This window comes from Chiloscyllium punctatum, chromosome 27 (assembly GCF_047496795.1).
Source record: "Chiloscyllium punctatum isolate Juve2018m chromosome 27, sChiPun1.3, whole genome shotgun sequence".
Classification (NCBI taxonomy): domain Eukaryota; kingdom Metazoa; phylum Chordata; class Chondrichthyes; order Orectolobiformes; family Hemiscylliidae; genus Chiloscyllium; species Chiloscyllium punctatum.
The window spans coordinates 36,738,367-36,755,642 of NC_092765.1; the positions used below are offsets into that span (position 1 = coordinate 36,738,367).

The following is a 17,276-nucleotide window of genomic DNA, read 5'->3' on the forward strand; positions in this document are numbered from 1 at the left end:
TACTGGCTGCCCTTGTCCTTCTAGATGATAGTAGACATGGATTTGAAAGATCCTGTCTAAGGAGTCTGAGTGAATTAGCAGTGCACCATGTAGATAGTCTTCACTGCTGCTACTGTACCTCAGTGGCAGAGAACGTGAATGTTTGTGGATATGGTGCCAATCAAGTGAGCTGATTCAACCTGGATGGTATCAAACATCTCGATTGTGTTGGAGCTGCAGTCATCCAAGCAAGTAAAAACTATTCTGTCACATCTCTGACTCATGCCGTGGAGATGTTGGACCGGCTTTAGGGAGCCAGGAAGTGGCTGCGTTGCTTCATTACTTGTATTCCATTATTAAATAGGTTGTGTTGATGCCTGAACTGTCCATGTTTTATCACTTGAAATATCTCCTGCATTGCACTAATAAGTATAAACACTGCGCTGCCAGCTAATATGGTGACTCAGAATCCTCTGTATTCTCCTCTTACCAGGATGAAAGTTGGGACTGAACTTTGAAAGCACTCACTCATCGGGATTAGGAGCAGAAGCAGAAGCAGATATGAACTAACAAGAGCCCTGTTGGAAAGTTTACCAGTTCCCCAAAGCTCCTGACTCCTCACCACAAATTACCATGGTGAAAGATCCCCCTGGAAGATTTACTGCCACCATCTTCTTTCCTGGTTAGGATTTACAGGGCCTGGTTGGTCTCTGTGGTCGAGGTCATCTAACAAGAAGGGGTTCTTGTCTCCAACAGGGTGTAGTTTATTGCCTGATGACAAGAAGTTATTTTGATATGATCGATGTTGTTATGGAGACTATGAGCAGGACCTTGATGTCAAGTCTTACTCCTTTGAAATCTGAACCTATTAAACATCCCCAACCCCCACCTTCACCCTCAGCCATTTTATGTGACATTATTATTTTGGCTGGTGTTTATTGCAATCCTCAGTGTTAACCCTTTCAGGCCCTTAAATCTGGACAACAACTGGTTCCACATCACCTCTGGTGCAATTCTACAGAAAATGAATATGGGTTTAGGACAATGGGGTTATTTATCTGCACACAGCAAGTAAGCGCATAGCTCATTCAGAGTCTTGTAAGGCCAACTAAAAGTGAATGACGGATTTTGCCAAATGCCTGTAGGTTACTGCAGGTGGCAGGGGCCAAATCAGGAAGCTTGAAGATGATCTCCCAGCAGCCTAGGGAGACTCGCCAAGTGCCTGGACATCTCCCAGCAGCCTAGGGAGACTCGCCAAGTGCCTGGACATCTCCCAGCAGCCTAGGGAGACTCGCCAAGTGCCTGGACATCTCCCAGCAGCCTAGGGAGACTCGCCAAGTGCCTGGACATCTCCCAGCAGCCTAGGGAGACTCGCCAAGTGCCTGGACATCTCCCAGCAGCCTAGGGACCCTCACCAAGTGCTGGGCATAGGAGCAATCACTGGCCATTCTTCAAAGGAACTGTCACACAACAGTAGTAATCCAGATGCAAGACCCATTTTCAAAAATTTAACGAAGCTCATGACATGGAGGCTCCATTTTGATGCCCTCTCCCATACTTACCTGCTTTTCCTATCAAGGTGAAAGACCTCTGATTGGCCCTCCAGATTTCAAGAGTCCACTCTCCACCTTTAACTGGATGTTTACCCAAGTGAAAATTACTCACGCGAAAAATCACACTGTTGAAACTGTCCTATTGTCATTATATATAAAAATACAAATTTAGATATTATATATATATAAATATTATATATATATATATATATATATATATAGAACGAGAGAGATGACACATTAATAGCTTTCACAGAATAGCTGTCAGATTTATCATAATGATTTCAACCAATTCAATTCACTCCGCATGATAGAAAGAATGGCTGAAGGCATTGGACACCATAAAATCTCTGAGCCCTGACAACATTCCAGCAATGGTACTTAAGATTTGTGCTCCAGAACTATCTGTCCCCCTAGGCAAGCTGTTCCAGTACAGTTACAGTACTGACATCCACTAAGTAATGTGGAAAATTTCCTAGGTATGTTTTGTCTATTAAAACTTAGGACGTATCCTACCTACCTAATTACAACCCCTTCAGTCTACTCTCAATCATCAGTAAAGTGATGGGAGGTGTCCTCAACAGTACTGTCAAGCAGCAGTTGTTTTGTTATAACCGGTTTACTGATGCGAAGCTTGTGCTCCTCATTGCAGTCATGGTTTAAGCAGGATTAAAAAAAGCTGAACTCCAGGGGGAAGGTGAGAGTGACTGCTCTTGACATCAAGGCTGCTGGTGATCGAGTGTGGCCCATGTCATGTTATGCTTTGGATTATGTGATAAGTCAGTGCTAAAACAATTGGTCGGTCTTACCATATTTAACGAAGCACAAGTCATTGGCAAGTTTTGAGAAGATTTGTAGCTCAGGTTGAGGTTTTGGATATAGGTTTGCTCACTGAGCTGAAAGGTTCATTTCCAGACATTTCATTACCTTACTAGGTAACATCTTCAGTCGACTTCATGCAAAACAATGCTGAAAATTCCTGCATTCTATTTATATGTTTGAGTTTCTTTGGGTTGGTAATGTTACTTCCTGTGGTGAAGTCACTTCCTGTTCCTTTTCTCAGGGGGTTGTAGATGGGGTCTAACTCGATGTGTTTGTTAATAGAGTTCCATGCTTCTTGGAATTCTCATTGTGTCTTTGTTTGGCTTGTCCTAGGATGGATGTATTGTCCCAGTTGAAGTGGTGTCCTTCCTCATTCGTACGTGAGGATATCAGTAAGAGAGGGTCATGTCTTTTTGTGGCTAGTTGATATTCATGTATCCTGGTGACTAGTTTTCTGCCTGTGTGTGCAATGTAGTGTTTGTTACAGTCCTTGCATGGTATTTTGTAAATGACATTAGTTTTGCTCATTGTCTGTATAGGGTCTTTCAAGTTCATTAGCTGCTGTTTTAGTGTGTTGGTGGGTTTGTGGGCTACCATGATGCCAAGGGGTCTGAGTAGTCTGGCAGTCATTTCCAAGATGTCTTTGATGTAGGGGAGAATGGCAAGGGTTTTGTCTGCTTGTTTGGGTTTGTTGCTGAGAAATTGGCAGACTGTGTTCATTGGGTACCCATTCTTTTTGTATACTTGCATCATGGTAGCTAACCAACACACTAAAACAGCAACTAATGAACTTGAAAGACATGACTCTCTCTCACTCGTATCCTCACATACAGATGAGGAAGGACACCACTTCGACTGGGGCAATACATCCATCCTAGGACAAGCCAAACAAAGACACTCATGAGAATTCCTAGAAGCATAACATTCCAACCAGAACTGTATAAACAAACACACCGAGTTAGACCCCATCTACAACTCCCTGAGAAAAGGAACCGGAAGTGACTTCACCACAGGAAATGACATCACCAACCCAAAGAAACCCAAACATATAAATAGAAAGCAGGAATTTTCAGCATTGCATCGCATGAAGTCCATCGAAGATGTTACCTGGTAAGGTAACAAAACATCTGGAAATGAACCTTACAGCTCATCGAGCAAACCTACATCCAAAAGCACAAGTCATATTTGAGACTTTTATGATATTACTAGATCTGCTTTGCTTAATCTCATTGCAAGTTTCCTGTTGCCAGAGGGAGAATTCAGCCCATGATCCTAAAAGAAACATATTCTTTGACTGAACAACTAAATAGGATCTATCACAGCTGAACAAAACAAAAGTCCTGAAGAACCCAGAACATTAACTTTAATTTGTTTCCACAGGTGCTGTCAGACCTTCAGAACAATTTCTGTTTGTGTTTCTATCACAGCTGAGATAGCCAGCTAACAATGCTCCTCCAACACCAATCAAACTTCACCCACTGAGATCATAAATCCAATTCAAAACCACAAGGCGGCACAGCGGTTAGCACTGCTGCATCACAGTGCCAGGGACCTGGGTTCAATTCTAGTATCGGGCAACAGTCTGTGTGGAGTTTGCACATTCTCTGTGTCTGAATGGGTTTCCTCTGGGTGCTCCAGTTTCCTCACACATTGAAAAAAATGTGCATAATAAGTGGATTGCCCATGCTAAATTGCCAATAGCATTCAGGGATGTGCAGGTTAGGTGAATTAAGTATGGCAATAAGGTTGAGGGATAGTGCGGGTGGAATGCTCTTCAGAGAGTTGGTGTGGATTTGTTGGGCTGAATAGCCTGTCTCTAAAATAGAGTGATTCTGTGACAAAATGCAATACAAATTCCAATGAAAATAAACTAAAAATGAGAAGAATCGCTTTTTAAAAGAACGTCCAATAAATAATTGGACAAAAAGACAGCTTCATGGTGCATTTAGTGTTTACGGCTACAATCTACCCAGGTGTTAAAACAATATAACTATTTATATGTCCAGCTTAGGGTGTAGGTTTGCTCGCTGAGCTGTAGATTTAATATCCAGACGTTTCATTACCTAGCTAGGTAACATCATCAGTGGCAACCTCCAAGTGGTCGACTTGGAGGTCGCCACTGATGTTACCTAGCCAGGTAATGAAATGTCTGGATATCAAACCTACAGCTCAGCGAGCAAACCTACACCCTAAACTTCAACCTGAGCTTCAAACCTTCACAAACCTTGCAAATATGTCCAGCTCTTTAGCCTGTCAATCAAGATGATATAGCAAGCAAAAATGCATCCGGGAACATGGATGTATAAGCTGACATAAAGATTGTCGGAAATTAGGGCCCACCAAGATGATATGAATAATTGTTTTACACCATCGTTTGATTTTTTTTACATTACATGTTTGCTTTATGTCCTAGGTACAGGTATGTCAAGGCAAAAATTAAAATGAAAACTCAAAACATTTGTTTTTGAGTTAAGATTCATTACTGTGGCCATTCTGTCACAAATCTAATTAAGGAAAATGAAGCCATTCTTAAACAGCAACTAACATCTAATGCAATAAATTGACTGCTTTTTAAAAAAAAACTAATTATCATAAATGAGTAAAATGCATAAGTACAAGCTGAGAATATTCACCAAGAAGGTATGAAAGTGAATTCCATTCTAATTAACAGATGCAGATCCCTAAAGACTATTTAAAGATTGTACCATACAAAGACTAATTTGATCAAAGATTGGACTGTTTTTGCATACATCTATTGCTATTCTATTGTAAAAGTCCAGTTCCTGTCACGGACTCCATATTTGGTCTGTTGACTTGTCATATGACTTGATAAATAGCATGGACATGACGTGCACCTCAGAAGAATAAAATATGATCAGTGACCAACATTTAGAGAAGTGACAGGCTAAAACAAAGATTACAGGACTGACAAATAACAAAATCAGTTTGCAAAATGTGCACAATTAAAAGTTCAAGTTTATTTGACTATACTGAGCATTGCAATCAGATAAAACTGTCACATTCATTCCAAGTTCCATTAGAACAACATATATAAAGGAACATAAGCTGCATTCATGATTCTTATTACATTTCTAGATCTGTTTTGCCATTTCCTACTGTGAGTTAGAGGATATGTCATGTTACAATAATGGGAGGAGTTACACCAGTGAGACAGAATAGCAGAGCCAATAATTCACTGAGACTGAGTTACATTAAATTTTATTGCATTGTATTTTGGGCCTTCCATGGTCTTTTTGGAACTTACTTCCACATCTGATAATTATTTTCTGAAAACTGTCTATGAATTTCATTTTAATTTTATAGATAAGCTGAAAATAAACAAGACAAGACATCACTCCAAGGGGAATTAGATAGTTGTTTTGAGCAGTTCTTAAAATCAGATACTGCTTTCAATCTTCCAAAACAATGGGGAGTTCCTGGACTTGAGAGGTAATTGTCATGAGTGGAGGAATCATGGGATAGGTCATTTGACACACAATTTGATCCCTGAAATGTGGTGACAGAGAATGTTAAACTCGTGAGAAATCTCTCTAAATGTTGAGCTCAATTTCTCATCAGTACTTGCCATTGGTGCAAATCAGTTATACAACTGTCAGTCAGTTTGTAAATTGGTCAGTTAGTACAATAAAAATTTGTAATTGTTATCAGACCAACACTGATGCAAATGTTTGATGCCAAGGAGTTTGTATATTTCCTGTGAATATAAATATGCCTATGATTTCCATTACAAATAAGCTAAAATGAGAATGTCCATCTCAGTGAGCTTGGTGCATTCTCTCAAGTAAAAAAAAGTATTTTTTGGTAAAATGGATTGCCAGATAAGAAATGATCACTTTTTAACCTCTCAGTACTTAACTAATACAATAATAATGGGATGGCTGTGATAACAGCATCCAATCCCCATTAGTTAGCTCTTTAACAAGTCCAGATATGACAATAAAAAAATTAGGTGCAAAAACAGAAATCCAAAATTATCGCATAAAATGTACACATGCACCCACATTACCATATATGGGCAGGCACAAATAGATCACATCATAATGAGGGAAACATGGCCCTTTAACACAGCACTGATACGCCATTCTGCAGTGTTGGTAAAATGAGCTGACACTGTAGCAAAGCATAATGATGAAAGATGAGAGAATTTGGACGGGAATTAAAATTGCACTTTCAGCTTTGCAGTGAGGGAAACTAATGTTTAATAAGATAAAAAGATCCATGCTACAATTAAATAATTAGTTTTTAAAAAGTTCTGTTAGAACAGGAAACAAATCACAGCAGCGACTGTCTTGGTTACTGGAACAGTGCAGGGAAACCTCCTTGACTGTATTTAGTATGCAGTCCGTCTGCAACAAGGAGAAATGAGTTTTTTTTTATTCATAGGTCAGACCTTTCATATCATTACAACCAATGTCTGGATAATGGAAAAAAGTTATGAATCCATCTTTCAAGCAGTTACGGAGAAAGCAACTTCCTTTAGGTTGAAATAGTTGACAACATTTTTACGCAACATTACAATATGAAGAAAACAATAGCCTCATTCTGCATGGGATTCCACATGATTGTGGAATAGAAACTTTCAGACATTTCATTTGACAGATACCACAATGCGCAACTGCAGAATTTCAGAGTCTGGAATGTCATTTTGCTCTCCAGGAGCTCTGCACGGTTCTAAAGTATATGAGTTCAGACAGCTCCTCCCTAGTTTCCAAAGGTTGTCAGTTCACAATGCCAGCTACAGTTCAGCACTAAAAAACGCAGAGACTGCAAAACAACTGAGTTGATGAACAATCAAGATGCTATATTGGTACTAAAATCTGAAGAAACCACTGACTGTGTACCTGACCTAGTTTGCCTGTTGCAATCATTGGGGAAAAGCTATTGAAACATACTCCAAAAGATCAGGAAATGGTAACAAAATTATACTGTTCCTGAACTCACAATTATCCAAACAACTTCAGAGACAGGAGATCAATCCACACCATGGCATCTGCGAAGAATTTAAATTCAAGTAAATAATCTATCTGGAATAAAAGGTTGTCTCAATTTCTTTGTCATTTTCACTGTCAGCTATTTAAAACCTCAGCTGGTTCATTAATGTTTGCTCCCATGACCAAATGTGGTTGACATGTGACTTCAGACTGCAGCAATGCATTTTGACTCTCAACTGCCCTTGAGAAATGCTAGCAAGTCACTCAGTTGGATTAAACTGCTTCAGAAAAGTCAACAAATCACGCCATCTGCCAGTGGTTAAGACAATGCAAATGACAAAGAAATACCCTAAGCTGTCAACCTGACAATGTCCTCCTCATTAACATCTAGGAATTATGGTAATGTTGGGGGAGCTGTTCCACAGACTAATCAATGTATTCAACAGCTTAACAGAGTCAACCTCATCCAGTTGTATCTCACATCCCACTTCACATCACCATCTCAGTGGCAGAACAGACCCACTATTGATTGTCGCCCATTAATGAGAGTCCTCTGCACTGACGCTGAATCCCATGCAGATGTATGGGCTCAAACACGGGCAAAACAACTCTGACTAATCGGCATCTACTCTTCTCCCTCAGCTGATGAATCAGTGCTCCACCAAGTTGAACACATTGGAAGAACTACTGAGGTCCGCAATAGTACAGTATGTCCTTTGAGTCCTTCAATGTTCCATTACTGGAAACAGCTTCCTAAATGAGTCCTGAAGAACGTAATTGCCAGACTGGGTCTACAGCCGGTGATGAGGTAACCAAAATAAGAAAAATGCTAACCATTTAAGATATATCTATCAATCAAAGACAGTAGTATTAGGAGTGTTCATGCACAGTCCTTGTGGAGATGAAAACCAATCTTCACTCTGTGAATATCCCATTCTGTTGTGCGGGAATGCTAAATGGTGTAGATATAAAACTAATCAAATAACTCAAAACTTAGTATCCATGAAATACTGTGAACCAACCCAAACAGCAGAATCGCATTCAACCTCAATCCAAAATCTTGCGGCCTGACTACTCACCTGACCAATACCATCAAGCCACATGTTCAATGGGGGGTTTAGTGATGCATCTCAGGCCCATGACCAGACATACCTAGAAATGGTGAAGCTCCAACACGGGACTGTGCATCAGTGAAACAATAGAAGCAGCATTGTTGAGATGGAGATCCTACAACCAATGAGTCAGATCAAAACTCTGGTAATTAAACAACTAAGCAAAGTAGGGGGCTGCATAAACACCCTCATCCTCAATAATAGCACAGAAGAGCACTGCAGTGCAAGCTCCAGAACTAGCCATCATTTCTCTCGTGAAACTGTTCCAGTACAGTACAACACTGGGGTCTAGCTAGCAATGTGAAAAATTGCCCAGAAAGGTTCTATCCATAAAAGGTGGGACAAATCCAATTCACACAACTATTACCTCAATTCTCAGTCATCTTCAAAGATCTAGAAGATATCATTGAGAATGTGATCAAGCAGCATTTTCTCTACATGTTCATTGATGTCCAGTTTGCGTTCTACCAGGGATACCTGGTCATTTGAGTCTCATTGGTGCAAATGTAAACAAACCAGCTGAAATTAACAGGCCTTCTTTTTTAAGGAATCAGTTCACCAAGTGTGGCAACCAGGAGCCCAAAAACTCTAAACTCACTGGATGTATTCATCCTCCTAACACAAAGGATGATGGATCTCTTTATTGTTCAGTCATAGCATTCTACATCACAGAAACAGAGTCATTGGTCCAACTCATCAATGCTGACCAGGTTTCCTAAAAACTGAACTTGTCCCATTTGTTTGCATTTGGCCCCATCCCTCTAAACCTTTTTTATCCAAGTACCTGTCCAAATGTTGGACTTGTACTTACCTCTACCACTTCCTCTTGCAGCTCGTTCTATTTACATACCACTCTGTGAAAACGTTGCCGCTAAGGTTCCTTTTAAAACTTTCCCCTCCCATCTTAAACCTATGTCTTCTCTTTTTGGACTCCCTACCCTGGGGACGTGATCTTGCCTCTTTATCTTATCTGTGTGCCTCATGATTTTATTAACCTCAGGAAGGTCACTCCTCAGCTTCCTGTAACTCCCCAGACACCATTGCAGGAATTCCCTGGGATATTTCTTAAGCTCGAACAACTCATTCTGTGTTAACAATAGCCTTCCTTTCAACTCAAGGGCAAAAGTAGCAATATTCCCTGTTCATGGCAATGTCCATTTCCCACTTTTCTGACACGGTCTGTTTCTCTGTACAGCAGAATTTGGATAACACTGGAGTTTGGGCTGATAAGTGACAAACACATCTATGCCATGCAATGCCAGGCAACAAACTTTTGCATCAAAAGATAATCCAGCAACTCTGCTTCACATTCAAAGGCACTACCTTTATTGAATCTCACACCATCAACATGATGGATGTTACTTTGACCAGAAGGGCAGATAGCATGCCCATCGGTGGGGGGGGGGAAGCGATCGAGATGAGAACGTGCCCAATGTGGAGAAGAAGTGTCTGTAGCCCATGGCTAAAGAAGGACTGTAAAGCGGAGTTATTTATTTATTTATTTGTCTAGTTTCCTTGTAAGATTTTGTATCTGGGCACCTTTACACCTGAGATGGCAACAGGAGTATATTTTTCACTGTACTCCTGTATCCCTGTACTGGAGTATATGTGACAATAAAACTTAATTTTAAAATTAACTGGACAACCCTTCAAACAGCACGATGATAAGAACAGACACAAAATCCAAGAAATCCTGTGCCAAGTAATTTACCCGATGGATTCCCAAAGCGTGTCCACCATCTACAAACTACAAGTCGCAAGTATGATGGAATTTTCTCCACTTACCTCATTGTGCAGGGTTACAAAATAAACTCAAGTAGCTCAGGACAAACAGTCACACTTTATTGGCATTCCACCTGAAACTGTAGGGCACAATGGAAGACTCGAGCAGTGAGGCAATATGGGCAGAGCTCAGAAATAGGAAGGGTGCAGTAACAATATTGTACTACAGGCCTCTCAACAGCATGCATGAGATAGAGATATAAATATGTAGAGAGATCATAGAAAGATGTAGAAGCATGGTGGTCGTGATGGGAGATTTTAATTTTCCCAACATTGACTGGGATTCACTTCGTGTGAGAGGATTGGATGGAGCAGTATTTGTAAGGAGCATCCAGCAGGGTTTTCTAGAGCAGTATGTAAATAGTCCAGCTCAGGAAGGGGCCATAGTGGACCTGGTGTTGGGTAATGAGTCCAGCCAGGTGGTTGAAATTTCAGTAGGGGATTACTATGGGAATAGCGATCATAATTCCATGAGTTTTAAAATACTCATGGACAAAGATGAGAGTGGTCCTAAAGGAAAAGTGCTAAATTGGGGGAAGGCCAACTATACCAAAACTTGGCAGGAGCCAGGGAATGCAGATTGGGAGCAGCTGTTTGAAGGCAAATCCATATTTGATATATGGGAGGCTTTTAAAGAGAGATTGATTAGAGTTCAGGAGAGATATGTTCCAATGAAAATGAGGGATAGAAATGGCAAGCTTTGGGAACCATGGATGACAGGTGAAATTGTGAGACTAGCTAAGAGGAAAAAGGATGCATACATAAGGTCCAGGTGACTGAAGACAGACAAAGCTTTGGAAGAATACCAGGAATGTAGGACCAATCTGAAATGAGGAATTAAGAAGGCTAAAAGGGGTCATGAGATAGCCTGAGAGAGCAGGGTTAAGGAAAACCCCAAAGCCTTTTATTCATATATAAGGAGCAAGAGGGTAACAAGGGAAAGGGTTGGTCCACTCAAGGGCAAAGGAGGAAAGATACGCGTGGAGTCCGGGAAAATGGGTGAGATTCTTAATGAGACTTTGTGACGGTATTCCCAAGGTCCCCAGGTCTGGATGAGATCTATCCCAGATTACTGAGGGAAGCAAGAGAGGAAATAGCTGGGGCCTTAACAGATATCTTTGCAACATCCTTGAACATGGGGGAGGTCCCAGAGGACTGGAGAATTGCTAATGTTGTCCCCTTGTTTAAGGAGGGTAGCAGGGATAATCCAGGTAATTACAGACCTGAGAGCCTGATGTCAGTGGTAGGGAAATTACTGGAGAAGATACTGAGGCATAGGATATAACCCCATTTTCTTCCAAATGGATACATCAGTGATAGGCAGCATGGTTTTATGCAGGGAAGATCATGTCTTACAAACCTAATAGAATTCTTTGAAGAGGTGACAAAGTTGATTGATGAGAGAAGGGATGTAGATGTCATATACATGGACTTTAGTAAGACGTTTGATAAGGTTCCCCATGGTAGGCTGATGAAGAAGGTGAAGTCGCATAGATCCAGGGTGTTCTAGCTAGATGGATAGAGAAATGGTTGAACAACAGGAGACAGAATGTAGTAGTGGAAGGGAGCTTCTCAAAATGGAGACCTGTGACCAATGGTGTTCCACAGGGATCCATGCTGGAACCACTGTTGTTTGTGATCTACATAAATGATTTGGAGGAAAATGGAGGTTACCACATTAGCAAGTTTGCAAATGGCACTAAGATTGGTGGAGTAGCAGATAGTGAAGGGGACTATCAGAGAATACGGCAGAATATCAATAGATTGGAGAATTGTGCAGAAAAATGTAGATGGAGTTCAATCAAGAGAAATGTGAGGTGATGCATTTTAGAAGATCCAATTCAAGAGTGAACTATACACTAAATGGACAAGTCCTGGGGAAAACTGATGTAGAGAGAGATCTGGTGTTCAGGTTCATTGTTGCTAAAGGTGGTAACGCAGGTCAGAAGAGTGGTCAAAAATGCATGCAGCATGCTTTCCTTCTTCAGACGGGGTATTGAGTACAAGAGTTGGCAGGTCATGTTACAGTTGTATAAGACTTTGGTTCGGCCACATTGGAATACAGCATACAGTTCTGGTCAACACATTACCCAAAGGATGTGGATGCATTGGAGAGGGTGCAGAGGAGATTTACCAGGATGTTGCCTGGTATGGAGAGTGCTAGCTATGAGGACTGGTTGAGCAGATTAGGATTATTTTCTTTGGAAAGGAGGTGGGGGCCTGATTGAGGCCTATAAAATCATGAAAGTTAAAGACAGGATGGATAGCAAGAAACATTTTCCCACCAGAGTAAGGGATTCAGTTACTAAGGGTCATGAATTCAAAGTGAGAGGGGAAAAAGTTTAGGGGAGATATGCGTGGCAAGTTCTTCATGCAAAGGGTGGTGGGCGCCTGGAACTTGTTACCAGCGGAAGTGAAAGGGGCAGGAACAATCATGTCATTTCAGATGTATCTAGACAAATACATGAATGGGCAGGGAGCAAAGGCATACAGATCCTTAGGAAATAGGCGGCATGTTTAGATAGAGGATCTGGATCGGTACAGGCTTGGAGGGCTGAAGGGCCTGTTCCTGTGCTGTAATGTTCTTTGCAAACATTCACTCCCTTCACCGTTGACACACATTAACTGCAGTGTATACTGTATATAAATGCACCTGTTAAGCCTCCTTCAACAGCACTTTCCAAACTTGTGACTTCCACCATGCAGAAGAACACAAATAAGAAATGCATGGAAAAACCATTAGATGCAAGTCCAAGCCCACCCTACCAACCTGATTTAGCACTTTCTCAATGCTGTTTCATTGTTCCTGTATCAAAAATTCTGGAATGTTCCACCCAAACACCACTGTTGGTGGATGAACACCAACTGGACTGCGAGAGTTCAAAGGAGAATACTGACATCCACTTTCTCAAAGGCAATGAATGCTGGGCTTGCCATTAACCTTATACCCCACGATCAAATAAGTGAAAAACATTTCTCCAACAGTGGCACATTTTGCCTTCATAAGAACTGAAATTCATCAACAAAGAAAGCTGTGGCATAATGGTATAAACATATAAGTCTGATAAGATATCAGAAGACTTTTGAATAAGAACTTCATCCAAAAAGGTTTTCTCGCAAAGTTAGTTATGAAAGGCATTTACATCAAAAGTAAAATCTTGTACTTAAATATTAGTGACACTTGTTTTATGAAATCAGTACCTTGTCCTCAAGTTTTCTTGATGTGGTTGACCATCATATATTGATAATACATCGAAGTCTTCTTCTAAGGCAAATGACTGAAATGCCAATTGTATTCTATTGCGCTCTTCAGTGGTAATTGTCCAGGTGCAATTGGCATAATTTGGATACCCATATGGAAAACCTGGGCTGTCAACTGTTCCATTAGGACCACGTAACGTGTCACCACAGTTCTGACCTGAAACACAAATATATACATTTCAATATTGAAATATTTAACTGACAGAAGGAGCAAACAGAACATGAGTAAACCAGCAAGAAACATAAGAAAAGAGGTGGCAAATTTCAAATGTTGCCTTCTATTTGGCAATGCCTCATGCAATCACTCCTCACCAGTCATTTGAAACACATTTCTGCTACGGCATAGATTGCTGTGACCAATTCAAATTTGACAATCTTGCATTTGTCTTGGTAAGTCTTAGACGAAAAGCTTCAACATCATGAAGCAATCTTCAAGTCTGTATGATCAAGCAAATGTTTGCATGATCCTTTCATTTAAAAAAAGTCATTTGGTATGCATGAATTTTGATACATGGAGAAGAGTTTGAAGAAGAATTAAACACACTGCCTTTTCTTTTTCACTTCCTAAGCAATTGCTTTTTGAGGATCTGAAATGAGGATTATTGCCTGTTACAGCACCAAGTTGGAGAATCCTACACAATGAAATGGAATGAAAAGAACTGTCTCTTTACCTCTAGACCCATTCATGTCCTGCACAAATCAAATCACTATTCTTTTTAACAGTTTGGTTCACCTCTCTAGTGAGAAAATGCTGGAAAATCTCAGCAGGTCTGGCAGTATATGTAAGGAGAGAAAAGGGCTGACGTTTCGAGTCTAACTGACCCTTTGTCAAAGCTTTGACAATGTCAGCTCTTTTCTCTCCTTACAGATGCTGCCAGACCTGCTGAGATTTTCCAGCATTTTCTCTTTTGGTTTCAGATTCCAGCACCTGCAGTAATTCGCTTTTATCCAGTGGTTCACCTATCTACTGGTTGAACTTTACTAGTCACTGAAGGAACTTGTATATATTTTAAAAGTGAACTTACTTCCATGAGATGTCACTTTTGTGTTATAACTCCGAAAATAAATGGGAGGTGAAGACCACCTTCCAAGTTCAATCAAACCATCCAATTGAATCACCAAACATTGGAGTAAAAATTATTATGGAATGCTCTACCAATGAATTAAGCTGCTTTTAACTTATAGAATTGGAAGAGCTTAAAGAAAGGAAGAAAGTAACTAAGGGTCAGAAGTCAAAATATTGACAATTTTTATGCCAACTGAACACATGGAAGGAATTACAGCTGGGAACAGCTTTGCTGTCACCTATAATGCCTGTGCTGACAAAATACTCGAAAAAAATAAACTCTCAACCATATTTTGTCACACTGCCTGCATTTTTTCTATACTAGGATGTATTCAGAACAGCATGTAACAAGGTTCTTAACTGAGTAATAGTCTATATGCATGCAATTCAACAGTGAAAGTAGGCCAATCCCATTGTGGTTTATGAACAACGCAAGTAATTACACATTTTTGAGAATTCTGCAGAAGTACTTCTCTAAATATTTCTGTCTCAGGGACAACAAAAAACTTTGATTTCACATCAGATACATTTCTATTTCCTAAAGGAATATTTGGGAGTCACTCCTAAAAAAGATAAATGTCTAAATACATGGGGCAGCACATTATACAGGTCCATGTGATATGGGCTATGATTAAATATGTGGTAGAATTGGACAACAAGGGCAGTGAGGCACATCTGGACATCAAGAGCAACTCTGTGCCCACCTTTTCTGCCTTTTTCCAAGTGATGTGCAAGATTCTCAACAGTGAGGCATGAAATGCTAATTCACAGGGCTTAACACTTGTTACATGACTTGTTAAAGCCACAATTTGCCTCGCTAATAATAAGCTTTCCATCTGACCAAACTCAGCAAACAAGCTGATGAAACCTGAGTAAGCATGCAGTAAATTCAGCACACCACTTGCTCCAAACAATCTGCATATTGGAGACTGGCCACAAAACTTTTGCCAGAGCGGCGAGGAGAGAAGGAGGAGTGAAGCAAGAGCTGCCGGGAAGGGAGAGCTTCCCTGCATAAAAAGGGAAACCTCGGGAATCGGGCCTCCATTTTGACAGAGCGGCGAGGAGAGAAGGAGGAGTGAAGCTGCCGGGAAGGTAAGGGCTTAATTTATATCTGGGCAGTGGCCAAACCAGAGATACTACACGTAAACAGATTATGAATAGATGTAGAGGCAATAGGGTAGTGGTGATGGGAGATTTTAATTTTCCCAACATTGACTGGGATACACTTAGCGTCAGATGTCTGGATGGTGTAGAATTTGTAAGAAACATCCAGGAGAGTTCTCTAGAGCTGGATGTCAATAGTCCGACGAGGGAAGGAGCCATATTGGACCTGGTATTGGGAAACGAGCCAGGACAAGTGGTAGAAGTTGTGATGGGGGATTTCTTTGGGAGCAGTGACCACAATTCTGTAAGTGTTAGAACACTTGTAGATAAAGAAGAGAGTGTCCTAAGGGAAGAGTACTAAACTGGGCCAAGGCCAATTATATCAAAATTAGGCAGGAGCTGGGAAATGTGGATTGGACACAGCTATTTGAAGGGAAGTCCACAGTAGAGATGTGGAAGGATTTCAAAGATAGGTTAATGGCAGTGCAGGATAGACATGCTCCATTGAAAGCAAAGGATAGGAAGGGCAAGGTTCGTGAACCGTGGATGACAGGAGAAAATGTACGACTAGCCAAGAGGAAAAGGAAAGCATACATAAGGTCTAGGCAGCTGAGAACAGAACGGGCCCTGGAGGATTATCAGAAGAGTAGGACAAGTCTTAAACAAGGAATCAAGCAAGCTAAAAGGGGTCATGAAATAGCTTTAGCTAGCAAAATTAAGGAAAATCCCAAAGCATCGTATTCTTATATAAGAAGCAAGTGGGTAACTAGAGAAAGGATTGGTCCACTGAAAGATAATGAAGAAGGCTGTGTGCTGAACCCGAGACAATGGGTGAGATTCTGAAAGATTACTTTGCATCAGTGTTCACGGAGGAGAGGAATATGATGAATCTTGAGATGAGAGATAGAAGTTTGATTAGTCTGGATTACATTGGCATAAGTAGGGAAGATGTGTTGGGTATGCTAGAGGTTATTAAGATGGACAAATCCCCAGGACTGGATGGGATCTATCCCAGGTTGCTGAGGGAGGCGAGAGAGGAAATAGCTGGGGCACTGACAGATATCTTTGTAGCATCCTTAAATATAGGTGAGGTGCCAGAGGACTGAAAGGTTGCTCATGATGTCCCCCTGTACAAGGAGGGTAAGTAGGGATATTCTGGGTAACTGCAGACCAGTGAGCCTGATGTCAGTGGTGGGTAAGTTGCCGGAGAGGGTACGGAGAGATAGGATCTATTTATATTTGGAAAGGAATGAATGTATCGGTGATGGGCAACATGGTTTTGTGCGGGGTAGATCATGCCTTACCAACTTGATAGAGTTCTTCGAGGAAGTGACCAAGTTGTTAGATGAAGGAAGAGCTGTTGATGTCACATACATGGACCTTAGTAAGGCGTTTGATAAGGTTCCCCATTGTAGACTAATGGAGAAAGTAAAGTCACATGGTGTGCAGGGTGTTCTAGCTAGGTGGATAAAGAACTGGTTGAGCAACTGGAAACAGTAGTAGTAGTTGAAGGGAGTTTCTCGAAATGGAGAAAGGTGACCAGTGATGTTCCACAGGTGTCAGTATCGGGGCCACTGTTTGTAATATACATAAATGATCTAGAAGAGACCACTTTTGGTATGATCAGCAAGTTTGCAGATGACAC

General features: G+C 40.9%; 1 protein-coding gene across 1 annotated transcript in view; it reads right to left on the reverse strand.

Annotated features, from left to right (window-relative positions):
• The window catches only part of LOC140453264 (CUB and sushi domain-containing protein 2-like), a 745,905-nt gene that overhangs the window by 575,545 nt on the left and 153,084 nt on the right, over positions 1 to 17,276 (reverse strand). Inside the window, exon 2 of the mRNA XM_072547824.1 lies at positions 13,402 to 13,618. Within this exon, the coding sequence (XP_072403925.1) occupies positions 13,402 to 13,618 (217 nt within the window). The remainder of the gene's footprint in view (positions 1 to 13,401; positions 13,619 to 17,276) is intronic.